The sequence below is a fragment of the Xiphophorus hellerii genome, chromosome 15 (genome assembly GCF_003331165.1).
Source record: "Xiphophorus hellerii strain 12219 chromosome 15, Xiphophorus_hellerii-4.1, whole genome shotgun sequence".
Lineage (NCBI taxonomy): Eukaryota > Metazoa > Chordata > Actinopteri > Cyprinodontiformes > Poeciliidae > Xiphophorus > Xiphophorus hellerii.
The window spans coordinates 8,128,470-8,144,625 of NC_045686.1; the positions used below are offsets into that span (position 1 = coordinate 8,128,470).

Below are 16,156 nucleotides of genomic sequence, written 5' to 3' on the forward strand. Positions count from 1 at the left end.
TCAGTGACCCAGAAAATCTGTACAAATTATTTCTTTGTACTTTGATGTAATAATGAGTCAGAGAAAGTAGATTACTCTCAACAGAGCTGCAAAGGTTTCAATATCTCTCAACATTTGAAAGTAATTTCCCTAAAGGCTTTGGGAAAAAATTCCCTCTTCTCAGCTCCAAGGCAAACAGAAATGTTTTGCTGGCTGTGATTATAGTAACTCAGCTCATTTGTAAAGCTCCCAGCCTTTATCAAAGAGCTCTTGACCAAGGAAATTTAAATCAGAATCTCAAGTCAGATCAGAGTTGAAGTGAAAAATGTAAACCGCATCTGCAGATCAGCTCAAAGAATCAAGGGAAGGAGTTGAACAAGATGCATTCAGATTGTTTAATAGCTAAAATCCAGTCAAACAGAAAAGCAAAGTAAAAATCCACACTGTAAAAAAAGAATATCCCATAAAATGAAGGCAACACATTACAACCAATATTACCAATTAGATTTTACAGTGTTTGGATTTAAAATAAGTTAATTAATTAGTATATTCAATAGAAAATCTAAATATAAACAAATTAAGTTGTAGAAAATAGAATACTTTCATTTGATATAAATTAATCATAAAAATCTATTTAATTCAAATGATAAAGGACTGATGTAAATTAGTCAGACAACAATGTACATAAACAAAAATTTTTATTTATTTATTTTTTTTTTTTTGCAAGAAAACCATTTCATTTCAGATTTGAACCAATAAATAAAATATTTTTATTAGAGTTTGGTTAAACTGTCTTTTAAATTGCATGTTTGAAAGAAAATTAAGGATATATTTTGACAAGTGTCCCACAATAGTTAGTTTTAATTTTGGTCTAGTTTTTTCGTCTGAGTCAGATTTATAAGCTGTCTTGCTTCATAATACCTTTTGAAACTCTGCCCAAAATTTTTCTTACTTTGAAACATTAACTTAGCTTTACTTTCAAACTAATTTGGTGGAATTTTTTGACAAAAAAAAAGTAAAAAAAAAAAAAAAAGACCTTCAACGTAAAAGTAAAGCTGATTTCTACAAAATAATGACAATTAAATAAAAATAAGTACCAACAAATAAGTGACTGCATAAATTTTCACCTCCTTTTAAAGTGACTGACCTAATTCAACAGAGCCAGCTAGTTGTTCCCTCACAATGAGAGGAAGAGAGATCACCAGAGTGTAGTGAGTGTCTCTAGTGATTATAGTATAAAGACATCTGTGTCTGGAAGGTCCATTCACTGGTTCATCAGTATTCCTGGCTACCATTAAAGGTAGAAGACAAAAAACACTCCAAGCAAATCAGAGAAAACATTACTGAAACGTATAAGTCAGGGAATGGATACAAAAAAAGATCTCCGGTGGATTTCAGTTAAATCCGTCACCAAGAAATGAAAGGAAAATGGCACATTTGTCTAAATCAGGCCAAGAGGAGCAACCCTGAAGATCACTCTTTGTGTTTGATGTCAAGCTAACGTGAATTCATGTCAAATTTAAAATTGTGCACCTAATTTTTTAAAAAGGTTCAATGATTAATGTGACCATCTGACGTCAAGTTTACATGCTTGAGATGAATTAGTCAGCGCTATTTTTGGTTGAAATCAATTAGTAGCTGAATCTAATCAGATTTAGAGTAAATGTGAAGCCTCTTGCTTTTCATCTTTTTCCTGTACCAGAGTTTGCTGGGCTCTTTATGAAAGGATCTTTCTCTTTTATAGTTTTTAAAAAGTTTTCTTGTAGTAAATTAAAATGTTTGTGCATGATTTTTTATGTGATTGTGTTGTCATTGTCATTATTTATAAAAGACGAGAAATTAGCAAGAATTGAGTGACATCGACTGAAAACAAAGGGGAAATAACTACAATTGAAAGTTCACATAAAAAAATAGGTCTGTATGGCACCCCTTATTAACAAATAGTTCATAGATATGTTATTAAACAATATGTAAACACTATAAATAATGTATAGATGTTTATCATGCATTACTTAAGTGCAAGTAATGCATGCACTTAAGTATGCATGCATTAGACACAAAACTGATTATTTTTTTTGTAAAATAGTGTGCAGAATCTTTTCACCTATATATTCCATTTGGAGTTGCAACTTAATATTTCACACTAAGTTACAAGTTTGTAAGAACAATAAGCTTTTGTAAACATAATTATTTAATATGTAATGTTGTATTTTATCTTTCCAGTATAGGTTTGATTCTTTCTTAGCCTTAATTAATGCACGTTAAACTCTTATTAATGATTTCTAAAGTGTTTACAGATTAATTGATGATATATGTGCATGTTATTTATAAGGGACTTGTAAGTTGATCTTTACTGTAAAATGGTACCAAAAAATAAAACCAAGTATACATTAAGTCCTCAAAATTATGCTCTACAAACACAAGCAAAAACATAGTAAACTTTCTGGTTTCACCCCAGTAAGAAACGGATTTGGTAGGACTACTTTTGTATCAACACAGTTATGTTTGTAATTTAACATTTGTCGTCGTGCTGCATTTGATAGTTCTCTCCATTTGAAAGCTGTGAAAAAATCAAAACGAAATATGTGTGGCTTTAAGAAATGTTGTTGAAAGAAGACTTGACAGCTATCACTGCTTGATGGTTGGGTGTTACTATGTTTGTTTTTTGTTTAGCCATCCCCACAGTCCACAGAGGAAACCCACCCCCTGTGAGTAAAGTGAACAGGGTGTAGGGAAGTGTGGGGGGTGTTTACTGAGGAGACATCAGTCTGCTACCCTGTCATTGGTCACAAAAAAACCCTGGACCAGTTTAAAAGCAAGCGTCGCTTTCTTCCCCCCCTTTTAGACGGCACAACCCCTAAACACCAGAACAGATAGGGAGGGACTGACACTCAAAGCTACTGAAAGATAACGAGAGTTGGCTACAGGATGCCTGCATACTCCACCAACATGAGGCTGAAATTCCCCATCCTGGCCTTGATTTTGGAGATTATCACCATCATCTTGTTTGCTGTGTTTGTGGTCTATGATGATGGGAAGGGTCATCATGATGGTCACCATGATGCTAATACCACTGAAGAAGAATCACCTCTGCAGCTGTATCCTAGTAAGTGATGCAGAGAGATGCTTTAACTCTAACTAAAGCTTACACTGCATGTGCTGCAGCTTTTTTAATTAGCTAAAGAAGCCGAGAAAATATCCCAACACCTATGCTGTTTTTCTGACATGAGGTGAAATGTGGGAGGTAGTTGTTATTTAAGCAAAACTTTTTTTTAAAGATAGGAGTTGTGTGATCCTAAAAACAGGAGGCTGCTTCTTTTCACAGGAACGTCTTTCCTGAAATGCTTTAACCTTGATTCCTGGCAAACAGACATAGAAGTGTTTCAAAGTTGTTTCTGGAGCAGGTTGGTGAACTGAGATAAAAAAAAAGATGCATGAGGTTGCTTTTCTCTCCAACAGTCAGGACAGATGCAGCTGAGAAGTGGAGAGGATCCTGCAGGAGAAAGTGTGATCTGTAGCAGAAAGGAGGTTACATGTGATTTGCATGACTGTGTCAAACGGGTAATTACAGGCAGTCATAAGGTGGTCGGAGCAACAAATCAGCTTCTGGTGCTTGTAAAAACTTTATTCCCAATTTCTGCTTTTAGTGCTTTTTAAGAAGTTCCAAGTTCCTCTTTGCGTTTGAACTACTTATCTGCATGAACATACACATAACTTACAGCTACAAGGTACTGTTCAGTCTGTTGATGACTGGGTGGGGCAGGTGTGCGTCTCAGAGATTAGCTCAGTCTACAGTATATAGAAATCTTTCGCGATTTAGCTTCATCATGAAAAATTATTCATTATTTCTTTCCATCTCTAACTTAATAGGCAAACTCCGTGTAAATATTATGTTTCAAGGCTGACTTTGTTCTTTGTTTTTCCTTCTTCAGAATTAAATCTATGAACTTACAAATGTAATGTAATATGGAAATTCATTTTAATGTTTTGGGATTTTCTCCAAGCATGGCTCAGAAAAATGCTGAGAAATCGGTAATTCTCCCTGAGAAGGTGATGCAAAAAAATCATTTCTGCAGTGAGACTTAAAAGAATCAAGACTTGTGGTTCTATGCACAAAAAAACCCATTTATATGCAATATTTGTTTTAACTGCAAAATATCCAACACTTTGTAACAAATGACTGAATCCAAAACCACTTTCCTGAAATTATGCAGCTTGCCAAATTTAAATGAGAAATTAAAATGAAAGAACAATCAATTTTGAGTGGCTTGCATCACTCTCCCTCACTCAGCTCTGTGATGCTCCTCAGGGGGATTCTCTCCTGTCTTGGCTCGCCCACACAGCGTTACCTAACTTCTTGGCGCGTTGCCACTCTCAGTGGTTGCTCACCATCTTTATTTTACAGGCATCCTCAAAGTACTGTTCACTGCACTGCAATACCATTCTTTGGGGCACATTAAAATTTGGATTAAGACTTTCACACTCAATAATTCCATCAAAACTAAAGTGAGGAGCCATATTACTATTTTTGTGAAATTTGAAAGCAAGTTTAAATATTTGGGGAAATCTCTTTTATATCCCTGGACACTTCAGCTTGGACAAAAGAGAAACAACTAGATGAAAAATGTCTTAAAAGATAATTCACTTATATAGCCAAATGTAACAAGAAGTGCTGTAAATGGTGGTCAAATCCAAACAATTGATATGATTTCAGTTGTAGTTAGTAGGGATTATTTCAAGTTTAAATTTCATAGTTAAGATTAAAAGTCTTTAAAAGGAAAGTGTATGTCCACATAATATCTATTTCTGTCTAGATGTTATTAAAAACTCATTGGAACTTTTCAAATTAACAAATTAAACCTAAGTTATAACATTTTTGGAATCAGAGGTGAGGAATGTGGGTCTTTGTGGACATTACAAAACAAAACACAGTGCAAAGATTATGATATAGCGTCTAACCTTAATTGTTATGTCTAGAATGCATTTGATTTTATATATTATCTATAGATTTGAAAACTAAAACTTGTAGCTCCACCATTTTCAAAACTATTGTTCCTGAAACTTCCTTTGGAAAGGTTCAGGACCAATACCTAATACCTAAAACAATACCTCAGGAACAATATTGAGAAGCAATAATAAAGTTAAACTGATGCTACATAATTTCAAAATGTTGGTGTAAATACCAGTGGAAAACGATCAACTAAGAAAAGTGTGTAAATTCTTATTGTACTCGGTACTTGCCTTGTAGAAAGAAATAATGAAAGTTTGGAAACTCTCGTGTCTTATAGTCCTGAGATTAAATGCATAAATTAGAGAAGAATAAAGATTCTTTTAATGTAGTGACTGCTTTCTATGCAGAAGCCAAAACAACTATAATACCTATTCAGTAAGTTTGCTCATTAATTGATGCATTTCTGCTCCGTAATATTCTTGAATCCTGAATAAGTCAAAGGAATGCTGAAGAACCAAGTAGGTTATTTTACCTTTGAGTACTGAAAACCCTTTATATCTTTGAACAGTACTGAATATAAAAGGTAAAAATAACTTAAATCTACAAACTGGTTCCCAACTGATAAACTTGTTATTCTATTTTTTTATTCAGTACATGCAATACTTTAGACATTATCAATTAAATATTATGCAATCATGGTAAACAACCATAATAATAATTATATATATATATAAAAAACCTTCCTAAACATTTAAAAGAATTTAACAGGCTATAAACAGGAAATTAATTCATTCATTCTGGATCAGATGTTGGGTTTGGAAAGCATCTCCAAGAATTTAGATTTTTTTGAAATTAGAAGGTTTTTCCCCAATTTCAGAATCCAACATGGCTGCCTCACATAAACAGAGACACATTGCACAGCTCATTGAATCAGTTGCAGGCCCACTACTGTACAAAATTTAGTGCAGTTTTAGATTGTGAAAATTTAGGAAGTAAATAAGTATATTCTTATCATCATATAATTGTGGTTATTGCAATTTTTTGTTTTGTGATCAGGGTGATTTTGGTTGTTGCTGTTTTCTTTGTCAACATATTATAGCACATTATGTCTTCACCATATTTAATAACTTATTGTAGCCTCTTTATGTTGCCTGCTACCCCTAAGTGAAAACAAACTTTCAACTCTTAACAATATGATCCAAAGCATATTGAATGAATTACTGTGGACTACATTTTTTACTCTTGTTTTAATTCTTAATAACAGTCTAAGCAGCAGTGGCATTACCACATCCCTATCCAAACAATCTTGCAGCTTTAATATTTTGTGAATGAAGTTTTAAGATAGCAGAGTTGTAAACTTTGATAAATTATTAGTGTATTTTTTTTCACCCAAACAATCCTTTTAAAAAATGAAAACATAGCAAAATTAGCCTTTGGATTTAATGCGCCAAACCGAGATTAATAGTGGCTCCTATATGTCCTTGCCTAAGAAAACCTTCAGAAAACTTCCTGGTTAAATGGAGTCCCCAAAGCGTGGAATTTGTTTTCTCATCTTTATTGCATGTAGGAAAATCTACCAACATGTTTCTCAAGTCACTAAAGAGCTCTTCCAATGCTGCATAACGCATTTCTCTCTAGACTACATATCAAACATAGTTTACAGAAGCTATTTGTCTAGAGCAAAGGAAATGAAGCCTATTGTCTCTCAGCCCACATATCTCCTCCTTGACGTGTTTCCCACATGCGAAGCTCATCATGTCAAGCTTAAAGGCTGTATGGAAACAGGAGACTGATTTCCTGCCTGATGATGAGGACGATAAGTTTTAAAGGATGCACCCAGTTTTATGTAAATCCTCCCTGAAAATACCAGAAGTTACGTCTTCGTCTCTGCTGCAGAGCGTGCCACATGACAAAAGCACTCCTGTTTTTGTAATTTAAAGCATCTCTTCATGCTTCAGGAGTATATTAGGATCATATGCACTTCATCAGAGGTACCACAGACTAAGAGACCAAGCAGGAACAGGATGGGCTTTTCCCAGAACACTATTCATGGTGGGATTAATTTGGTTTCACAGCAAACAGGTCACAACAATGTTACCTCTGTTGAGAAACATGACTCCTGTTAAGTTCACTAACTTTCCAATAAGTCATTCAAACCAAAAAGTACAACGAACCATGACAACATGATTAAAACTGAGAGCAGCATTTTTACCTTGAACTTCTTCATTTGATTTGATCGTGTCCTCGTTTAGCAACAGAACAAGTGACTGCTGCTTTTTATATCGCACTGCAGTGTTTCAGGATGTCCACGTCATGATCTTCATCGGCTTCGGGTTCCTGATGACGTTCCTCAAGAAATACGGGTTCAGCAGCGTGGGCATCAATCTGGTGCTGGCCGCCTTCGGTCTCCAGTGGGGTCTCCTCATGCAGGGATTGTGGCACATGGATAACGGCAAGATTAAAATGAACATCTTCAAGTACGTCTCTGAAATGGCTGAACCTGTGCTGCTGAAATCACACAAATATAATAGTTTAAAATTAATGTTTGGCTTGCATCAGCACTCACAACCCTTGATTTTTATTTTATTTTTTCATGTTACAATTCTTTTGATTGGGATTTTATATGAAGAACCAATGACAAAGTGGAAATAAAATGATGCAGTGTTTTCAATAAAAAGTCTAAAGTCCTTTACTTTGATGCCCGTAAACAAAATCAAGTGCAATCAACTACCTTCAGGAGTTAGCTAATCATTAAAAGAGATATAATCTTAACATAAATGCAGCTGTGCTTTTGTAGTAAACAAACAGTATTCCAATGACCAGGCAACACAGCCAACAGGTAAAACCTCATCAAATGTTAAGTTGACAAAATGTGTAAAATAAAAAAAGAATCAAGGGGTAAATAATTTTAGTAATAATCACTGGATTATTTTTCTCACTTTGCTGCAGAATGATAAATGCAGACTTCAGCACAGCTACAGTCCTGATCTCCTTTGGTGCTGTTCTGGGTAAAACCAGCCCAGTGCAGCTCCTCATCATGACCATCCTGGAGATCACCATCTTCTCCATCAATGAGCATCTGGTGGCTAACATTCTTAAGGTGAGTTTATAACAGTTTATGCTAAGGATTATAACCCCAATTCTGGCATTTTCACCTGAAAAATAATGTGAAACATCTCATTTTACAGGCTAACGATGTTGGAGCGTCAATGATCATACACGCTTTTGGTGCTTACTTTGGTTTGGCAGTGGCTCGGGTTCTTTACCGACCCGGTTTGAGGAACGGACATGAAAATGATGGATCTGTTTATCATTCTGACCTGTTTGCAATGATCGGTACGTGAAAATGACTGTCAATGATTTTTTTATTGCAAGGGAGCATAGATTACTCTCAGATATTGAACCTCAAACTGAACATTTCAGTGAAATAAACATGATGGTATATTTATTTCAGGAGTTATGCATTTGTCTGGGCAGCTTTTCATAATCTTTACCTTCTTTTTCAAATCAGTCTCTGTTTTTTGCTGATTTCAATAATAAAAATACTTGCAAATATATGAAGCTGGATCCCTCACATTTGGACACATTCTGCCTAAATACATATAAGCACAACACTTGTATATAATAAAACTAAGAAACTAGAATGTTGTGATTTGTATTAGAACATGTGCAGTCCTTCTCCACATGCGCTGCTCCTGCCACCAAGTGGACACAAATAGCAGTGCAGCTTATAAATTTGGGTTTGTTTCACCAGCTTAGTTGAACAAACTTGTTCTGCAGGAACCGTGTTCCTGTGGATGTTCTGGCCCAGCTTCAACTCAGCCATCGCTGAGCCAGGCGTCACTCAGCTCACTGCAGTGATCAACACCTATGTCTCCCTGGCCGCCTGTGTGCTCTCTGCGTACGCCATCTCCAGCCTGGTTGAACACAAAGGGAAACTGGACATGGTCAGGCACCTCACATTCATCTAAAATAGTTAACTGAAGGATATTTTAGACTTGTACTCATTTATATGCCTTTATAATAACACAGGTCCACATACAGAATGCCACTCTGGCTGGTGGTGTTGCAGTGGGAACTTGTGCCGACATGAATATCCAACCATTTGGAGCGATGCTGATTGGATTAGTGGCTGGCATCATTTCCACCCTGGGCTTCAAACTCCTCTCTGTAAGTTGAAAATGAGCAATTTGAAAGTAAATATAGCCATAGTAAGGAGTGCTTCAAGTCCTAAATGTGTCACCATCACATCAGACTAGAACAGCATCCTCACTGTTCCAGAAGAGGGTCCAGTCTATATGCCCACTTCTCACATCTTTCACCTGTTTTTGTGAACCAGAACCTTTTTCCAGCTGAGTCTCAGACCCACTATGAACAACTCAGCTGTTCTAAATGATGTGGCATTAAGATACCAACAGAACCAAATCAGTTATAAAAATTATAACCAGAAGTTTCCAAACTAGAAACAGTCTTTTCCATGACTACACTTTTAGATCCTGACAAACCAACATGATCACTAACATGGGACAGTCTTGGTTAAGTTCAACCTGTTTGCTCGAAAGTAATACTTCCCATAGTGTTGTCTTCAAAATACTTTAGGGTGCACAGTTGAAATACTGTACTTACCCAGTTCCTTATAATTTTGACTGAATTCAAGACTGTCGACTCTTTTAATTGCCTTTTATTCCTGTTCAATCCAAAAGTTCAATAATCGGTTAGATTTATTTTATCAAGACTAATTCTGAGGAACTGGGAAAGTTCCTACAAGCATAAAAACGAAGAATGGATAGAAAACTCTTTTTGGATGCTGACATTTCTTCTATAACATGTCTATATTTGGGGTTTGCTTTTGTATACCTGAAAAGATGGAAAATCAAAAAAAATTAATTGTCAAAAACCAGACAAGTGACTTAACAGAATTTAGGCAGAATACATTATGCCTCCAAGTCAAAATCCAGGTGTATAAGTACTATAAGGTCTCATGAGATTTCATTCAAAATCGGAAAAAAGAAATTCCCTGAATATTATAGTTTTACATTTTGCGTTATACAACTTTCTGTCCAGTAGTAAATATTTGTGGCAAACACATTTAAAAGATAATTTTATCATTAAAATTTTACTATTTTAAAACAGAGACTATTTTGTCTTTTTCTTGACTTTGCAGCCGATCCTGGCATCCAACCTGGGCATCCAGGACACGTGTGGAGTCCACAATCTGCACGGCATGCCTGGCATCCTTGGAGGACTGGCTGGCATTGTTGCTGTGGCTTTGGGAAAGGCAAATCAAGGGTAAATATTCCATATACAGTAATTGAAATTATGCACTTACAACAAATGTGTTGCTTTGAAATAATGTTACTCTCACTTTAAATGTCAGCTCTGCAGACATGCAAGCTGCTGCCCTGGCTTCGTCGCTCGGATTCGCTCTGATTGGAGGTGCTATAACTGGTGAGTAGGGATAAAACTGAAACAATGATTGGTTTATGATTGTGCACTAGCAGCAATAACGTTTAACCAAATGTTTAATTTTCTTCTTCCAGGGTTGATAATGAAGCTACCATTCTGGGGACAACCTCCAGATCAGAACTGCTTTGATGACTCTCTTTACTGGGAGGTTAGGATCCTTGTACTGCTGTACTTTAACCATTGCTTGTATCATGGATTTATTATTCTGCAGAGTTTTGTGATGCTACGTTGTGTTTTTTACAGGTTCCCATTGAGGAGGAGGAGAACGAAGGAAGTATGGCTGCTGGAGAAAACTCGAAGAACAAAACAGAAGCCTGAATAGAATCATTTCATCCCTTTATATAAAAAAGCAGACACAGAGGGGGTTTTTTTTCAAACTCTGGTTGTCAAACATATTACTATGATCTGAAAAACACCATTTATCAGCACATTACTATCCTTTTTACATGTTTTGTGCACAAAGACATCTGTACAAAGGCTACTACATTTGAAACTATTATCTAAAACATGACACATGGCAGATTCAAAATAGGAATGAGTTATTTTTTTCAAGCACGAAAACATGTGTTCTTCCAAATTATGGGAAGCAAGAAATTACATTTTTCACTAAAGAGTTTTAAAAAATGTTTAATAACTATTACAGCAATCAAAGCAGGCGACTTCTTTCCTTCACTGCTGTAATATCTGATAAGCTTTTGATAATGTTATTTTTGTATTTTATGGATGCCTCATGTATTTTTCTTGGTATATCTGCTGAAACTTACATTGAAAATAGGAGGCCTTTGATCAGCTGCTTCGCCTTACCTCACTGGAGCCCGAGGAGTCAGAGTCCGTCAGCTCAGCTCTGACGCGGGCTGGGATGGTCGCTTCATCTTCTGATAACTAGTGAACCTTTATATATCTTATATTCTACCAATTTCCAAGCATTTCCTGTATTTCCAAAGACTCTTGTACAAATAAGCACAAATGCATGTTACAAACTATACTGGGTGTTTTTTCTGTTCAGAGTAGAAGTATTTTTGAATGTACATACAATTTGTATATGGAATGACATGGTCAGTTTTATCAAAGCTAACAATGGCAACTGGTACTGAGATTTTCTATTCATCTTTTCAAGATTATTAATCATGTTTAAGGTTTTATTTTCAGCTCATTTTACTCATCTCTGTGTCTGTTTTTTTGTTTCTAGTCACTGAGTCTTAAAAAACTACAACTGCGACAAACCTCATGTGTTATTCATAGCATAAAAACTTCTCCTTATGTTTGAAGACGCATGACGCCAAAGTCCTTTTTATTTCTTTCTACTTCAAAATGCTACCCTGATAGCTTGATGAAACTGACTACGAATAGGATTTATCTGACATTTACAGCTTTTTTAATGATCTCTCGTGCCTCAGACCACTGACACTTCAAGATGTTTTGCTTCTTACTTTTATACTTTGGGCATTTGCTCCTACTTGTACAATATACTAATACAATATTAAAAATGTTTTGTACAGTACTGCTGTTGATGTGCTGGTTTATTTTATACATCTCTAAGATTGGAATAAAAATGTAAAAAATTTCTCATTTTCTTCATTTACTAAAGAAGGAACTCTAGCATAGTATGCGGCAAAAAAAAGTTCCTTAGAAAAACAAGAAGTACGGACAATATAATAAATCAAAGCTATGATTAGTACAGGAATAACTTATTTGCTGAAGATATTGGTTTAACTTTCTATAATCTACGAGTTGACTTTGTTTTATGTTGGTTTATGAATAAATTATTACCTAATAAAATGAAGAAAAAGAAAACATGTCAAACTGACAAAATCTTACCTCTAAAGAGCAAGGCAGTGGTGTTATTCACTCGCCACTAGGGGCGCTATGGCACTTTCCTCTGGCGCCGGTTGTTTTGAATGTAGCCACCAGCGGTGCATCATGGGATACAAAATGTGTAAAAAGATGGCTAGCTGCTGCTAATTCGCCGGTGATAACTGTAAATAAATATCAATTAGACATTTTGCCACAGTAGTGTTTGTGTTAATAATTATATGACGTCCTAACTGTAGTAACTTGTCGTTATGGTGAGTACGGGAACTATTGTTTAACCCGCACAGCTGTAGCTTTAGCTTTAGCCTATCCTAGCTCTTGTACTGTAGCACCAACTGAAAATACATTTAACGAATTAAAAGTCTCTTATGTGTGTTATTTGTGCAGCTTTTTAGACCACTAAGTTGAACTTCATTGTGTGTAATTTTATATTACTTGAAGAATATGTTCAGTTTTAATACAAATGTGTTTCCTGATTTGTCTAATGTGCAGCCATATACAAACTATGAAGATTTTGTTTGTGTTTCTAGTCAACCAGAACGGAACACAGGGTGTCCAGTTCCTCATCCAGAACAGATGAAAGAACGAGGTCAAGGAGCAGAGGCAAGTTGCTTTCTCCGTCATTTCATTATCACCCTGTAGCTAAATATGGAGATACAAGCCAAATTACTATATTTTCCTACTTCTGTTTTCATTATGAGATGCGTTTTGAAGATTTTGGGGTTTGATTCTTTTATTCTTCATTTAGCAATTTATATTACAAAGTGTAGAAAGGCTAAAGAAGGAGAGAAGTTGAAGGTGCAAAGTATTTTTTTTAGTATTTATTTATTTCAAACAGGTTTTTGCTGTTCATTCATCCATCAGTTTGTGTCTCCACCTGTTCATTGATCTGTTTGTTAATCTGTCCATTGTCATCTACAAGTTTATTCATCTGGTCATCTATTTATTTTTGTCAGTCATTCACCAGTTTGTCCATCTCTTAATTTTCCAGGTTCCATATGTATGATCTTGACATCTGTAGAAATTGCTGCAATAAATTAATTGTGAAGTTTTTTTTATTTAATTAAAAAAAAAAAAAAACATTTAAAGAAAACTTAGGATAATTGAGTTTTGAAAAGCATGGAATTCTGAAAAATGCTTGGGAACCCTGATTAGTTGCAAAAATGAAATGAAGTGTAGTTTAGAGGTGGTGTAAAAAAGAAACAGGAGGCAGAGCAGAACATTTTGATATTTAACATTAAAAGGAATGTAAAACAATTCAGGCTTCGCTGTTGGAAGGCAAAGTTAAAGAGGCAAAGCTTCTACGTATGCATACGAGGGACTGTTGATGTATTGGACAAAAAATGTTGAAGAAAAATAGGAAACTCACAGAGGAGGTTAATAGATTATTTGAAGGAGGATGTGACAGACGAAATTCTTGGGGATGGATGAATTATGTTTTTGTTGCTGATTTCCCTCTCTTTCTGTTTTGTTTTGTTTTTTTAGGAAGAGAAAAAAGAAAGCGGGAACGGAGTCGCAGCAGATCGTCTTCATCTTCTAGCTTGTCATCGTCACCCTCCTCATCCTCCTCCACTTCTTCCAGCTCCTCAGATCCATCACATTCATCAAGCAGCAGCAGACGTAGCTCTAGCAGCAGTGGTAAGTGTGACTAAAAATGTCCAAGCTTTAATTGGTATTCTTTTTTAACTTTTTGATAAATTTAATATTAAGTAATTTTGATATAAATCCAGAAAATAGAAAAATGTGTTTTGCACATAACAGAGGATGTGATATACCCTCAGAAATGGGTATGGTTTACCAGTGTTGTTGAACATTTTTATCTGATTAATAACTTATTACTGCGTTGTTATCAATGCAACTAATGCAAATCAGGTTCTAAGTGGTAGACCAAAGTCTGATGGAGACATAAATATAATTTTATCAATTGCAGATGGTCTGGTTTAGGAATGAATGTTTGTGTCTGAATGTCAAAACTCAAACTTTACGTGCCAGACAATATGTTTGTGTTAGTGTAATGTTTTCGTATTGTTTTCAGACTCTCACAGTAAATCCAGAAAGCAGTCTAAAAGAAGAAAAAAGGAGAAGCACAAAAAAGTAACAAAAACATGTTTTTTTTCTTGAATTAATTCTTTATATTTAAAGGAAAAATATATTTTCCTTTTAAATGCATAACTTAGTTTCCTTGTGTTTTGCAACAGAAAGGGAAGAAAGAGAAAAAGCAAAAGCGTAAAAAAGACAAGAAGGCAAAAGGAGGGGATGACAAATCAGGACCGGTTCAGATCTCTAAGGTAGCAAAGAATTTTTTTGTACTTAAATGTTCATAATATGACATTTTGAAATGTAAAAAAATGTAGGAACCCTAGTAACAAAATGAAGGATTTAAGTCCACTTAAAAAAAGCAGGATTCAGTTCTAAAAATATTTTTATTCACGCCTTTTATTCATGATTAAAATTTTTACAGCTTCAGAACAATTGAAATTCAGTTTATGATTGGTAATGATTGAATAGTTGATCAATTCAAACCGTTTAATTGATCACTTTTAGGTCTATGAAACTATACCTATTTCCTTTTAATATGATTTTTAGTTTGTAGTGTTTTATTTTAGTAATTTTCTTCTTTCAGTATTTGAAAGACAGAAAAAAAGGAAAGTACAGCATGATTTCAGGGAAGAAGATAAAGATGAAAGTAAAGAAGTCGAAAAAAGACAAACAGGTAATCCTTTTTCCCCCCATAATTAAAGGAAATAAAAGACACTTTTCTTGAGTTTTTTAATTTGATGTTTTTTGTTGTCTTGGTGTGAAATTTGTGTGTAACAGCGGGATAAAAATCGAGCAGAGCTGCTGGAGTTCTTGAACTCAACCCTGTGAAGCCGCCATGGACGCCCCTCTTGTTGGTCATAGACGTCAGCGTCCGCAGAACTCAGGAAATGGCTCCTCCTGCTTCCCTGGAGCAGACAAACGAGTTTTCTGAAGGAGAGGCGATGAACTGAAGTAACTTTTTTTCCACCACACAGGGGCAGCAGCGAGCTGGAGTCAGTGCATTCGGTTCACTACCTACATTTTCTTCACCTTGTCGCTGTGCAGGTGGCTACCTTGAGTCCAATGTAAGAACTGTTATGTAGAAAATTTTGTTTGTGATCAGATGGTATTTGTTGACTATGCTTTAGGTTGAAACACCATTTAAACATGAAATCTACCAGTTCAGTCTGGACAGTCGAAATGTCAAGTCGAACACAAACCTGTCTGTGTCATTTAAATGTCTGCATTGTGTGCAAATATCTTTTCAGGGCTTGACATCTTTTTCTGTTCATAATTAAAAAAGAAATATAAGGTTTTAACTATATATATTTTTTAAATATGCTGTCCAACTCTATTTAAGGAGATGAATCATTAAGTTTTTGATGTAAATTCTGGCTTTAGGAGCCAAAGTGTTTTCAGTTTATTCTAAAATAAGATTTTTTTTGTTTATTCTTTTTATTCTGAGGATGGAGCAGTGCATAGGATTCAGTAGCATTAATAGGTCTAACCTATTAATGCTCATTATTTCTCGTATGTGTCTGTTTTAAAAATGGTGGTAAAAAAATTGCTTTTCTTTATACAAAACCAGTTTGAGTCCATGTTTGTCTGATGGTGTGTACAGATCCATTTGACAGAAGGACAGCAAATACCACTGAAGAGATTTTACTAAAAAAAAAAACATTTTATTGAATATTTCTGGGGGATCTTTTCTTCCTTTTAAACCCTCTTGAAAATAAAAGCGCAGGAGGAAAAGCTTTCAGGTGTCTAACCTTGGATAATGCATTTCACTGTTCAGTCCTGCTGTTTTGACACACGGAGGATGACTCACTGTTTGAATCATATGGAAACGAACTGCGTCCCTCCTACAGAAACATTTTTCCACTTTAAAGCCGTTTTATACATTCCCACATTTGGTTTCTCCGCCTTAAC

At 35.2% G+C, this 16,156-nt stretch overlaps 2 protein-coding genes across 2 annotated transcripts; both read left to right on the plus strand.

Annotated features, from left to right (window-relative positions):
* The first annotated feature begins 2,806 nt into the window (after nt 1–2,806).
* Nucleotides 2,807–11,897, plus strand: rhag (Rh associated glycoprotein). The gene is made up of 10 exons (XM_032585924.1): nt 2,807–3,085; nt 7,224–7,407; nt 7,880–8,030; nt 8,119–8,266; nt 8,711–8,877; nt 8,963–9,100; nt 10,095–10,219; nt 10,308–10,378; nt 10,471–10,544; nt 10,640–11,897. The coding sequence occupies exons 1-10, from the start codon at nt 2,908–2,910 to the stop codon at nt 10,712–10,714; spliced, it is 1,311 nt and encodes a 436-aa protein (XP_032441815.1). The 5' UTR covers nt 2,807–2,907; the 3' UTR covers nt 10,715–11,897.
* Nucleotides 11,898–12,279: 382 nt separating this feature from the next.
* LOC116734583 (ADP-ribosylation factor-like protein 6-interacting protein 4) lies at nt 12,280–15,995 on the plus strand. The gene is made up of 7 exons (XM_032586061.1): nt 12,280–12,462; nt 12,739–12,811; nt 13,694–13,846; nt 14,244–14,302; nt 14,407–14,496; nt 14,832–14,921; nt 15,026–15,995. Exons 1-7 carry the CDS (start codon nt 12,460–12,462, stop codon nt 15,074–15,076), a joined length of 519 nt encoding a protein of 172 aa, XP_032441952.1. The 5' UTR covers nt 12,280–12,459; the 3' UTR covers nt 15,077–15,995.
* Nucleotides 15,996–16,156: the final 161 nt, after the last annotated feature.

Coding starts and splice junctions, on each gene's coding strand:
- rhag (XM_032585924.1), top strand. CDS start 2,908: ATGCCTGCATACTCCACCAACATGAGGCTGAAATTCCCCATCCTGGCC. Junction 8,031..8,118: donor TGGTGGCTAACATTCTTAAG/GTGAGTTTATAA, acceptor CTCATTTTACAG/GCTAACGATGTTGGAGCGTC. Junction 10,220..10,307: donor TTGGGAAAGGCAAATCAAGG/GTAAATATTCCA, acceptor TTTAAATGTCAG/CTCTGCAGACATGCAAGCTG.
- LOC116734583 (XM_032586061.1), top strand. Junction 13,847..14,243: donor ACGTAGCTCTAGCAGCAGTG/GTAAGTGTGACT, acceptor TATTGTTTTCAG/ACTCTCACAGTAAATCCAGA. Junction 14,303..14,406: donor AAAAGGAGAAGCACAAAAAA/GTAACAAAAACA, acceptor GTTTTGCAACAG/AAAGGGAAGAAAGAGAAAAA.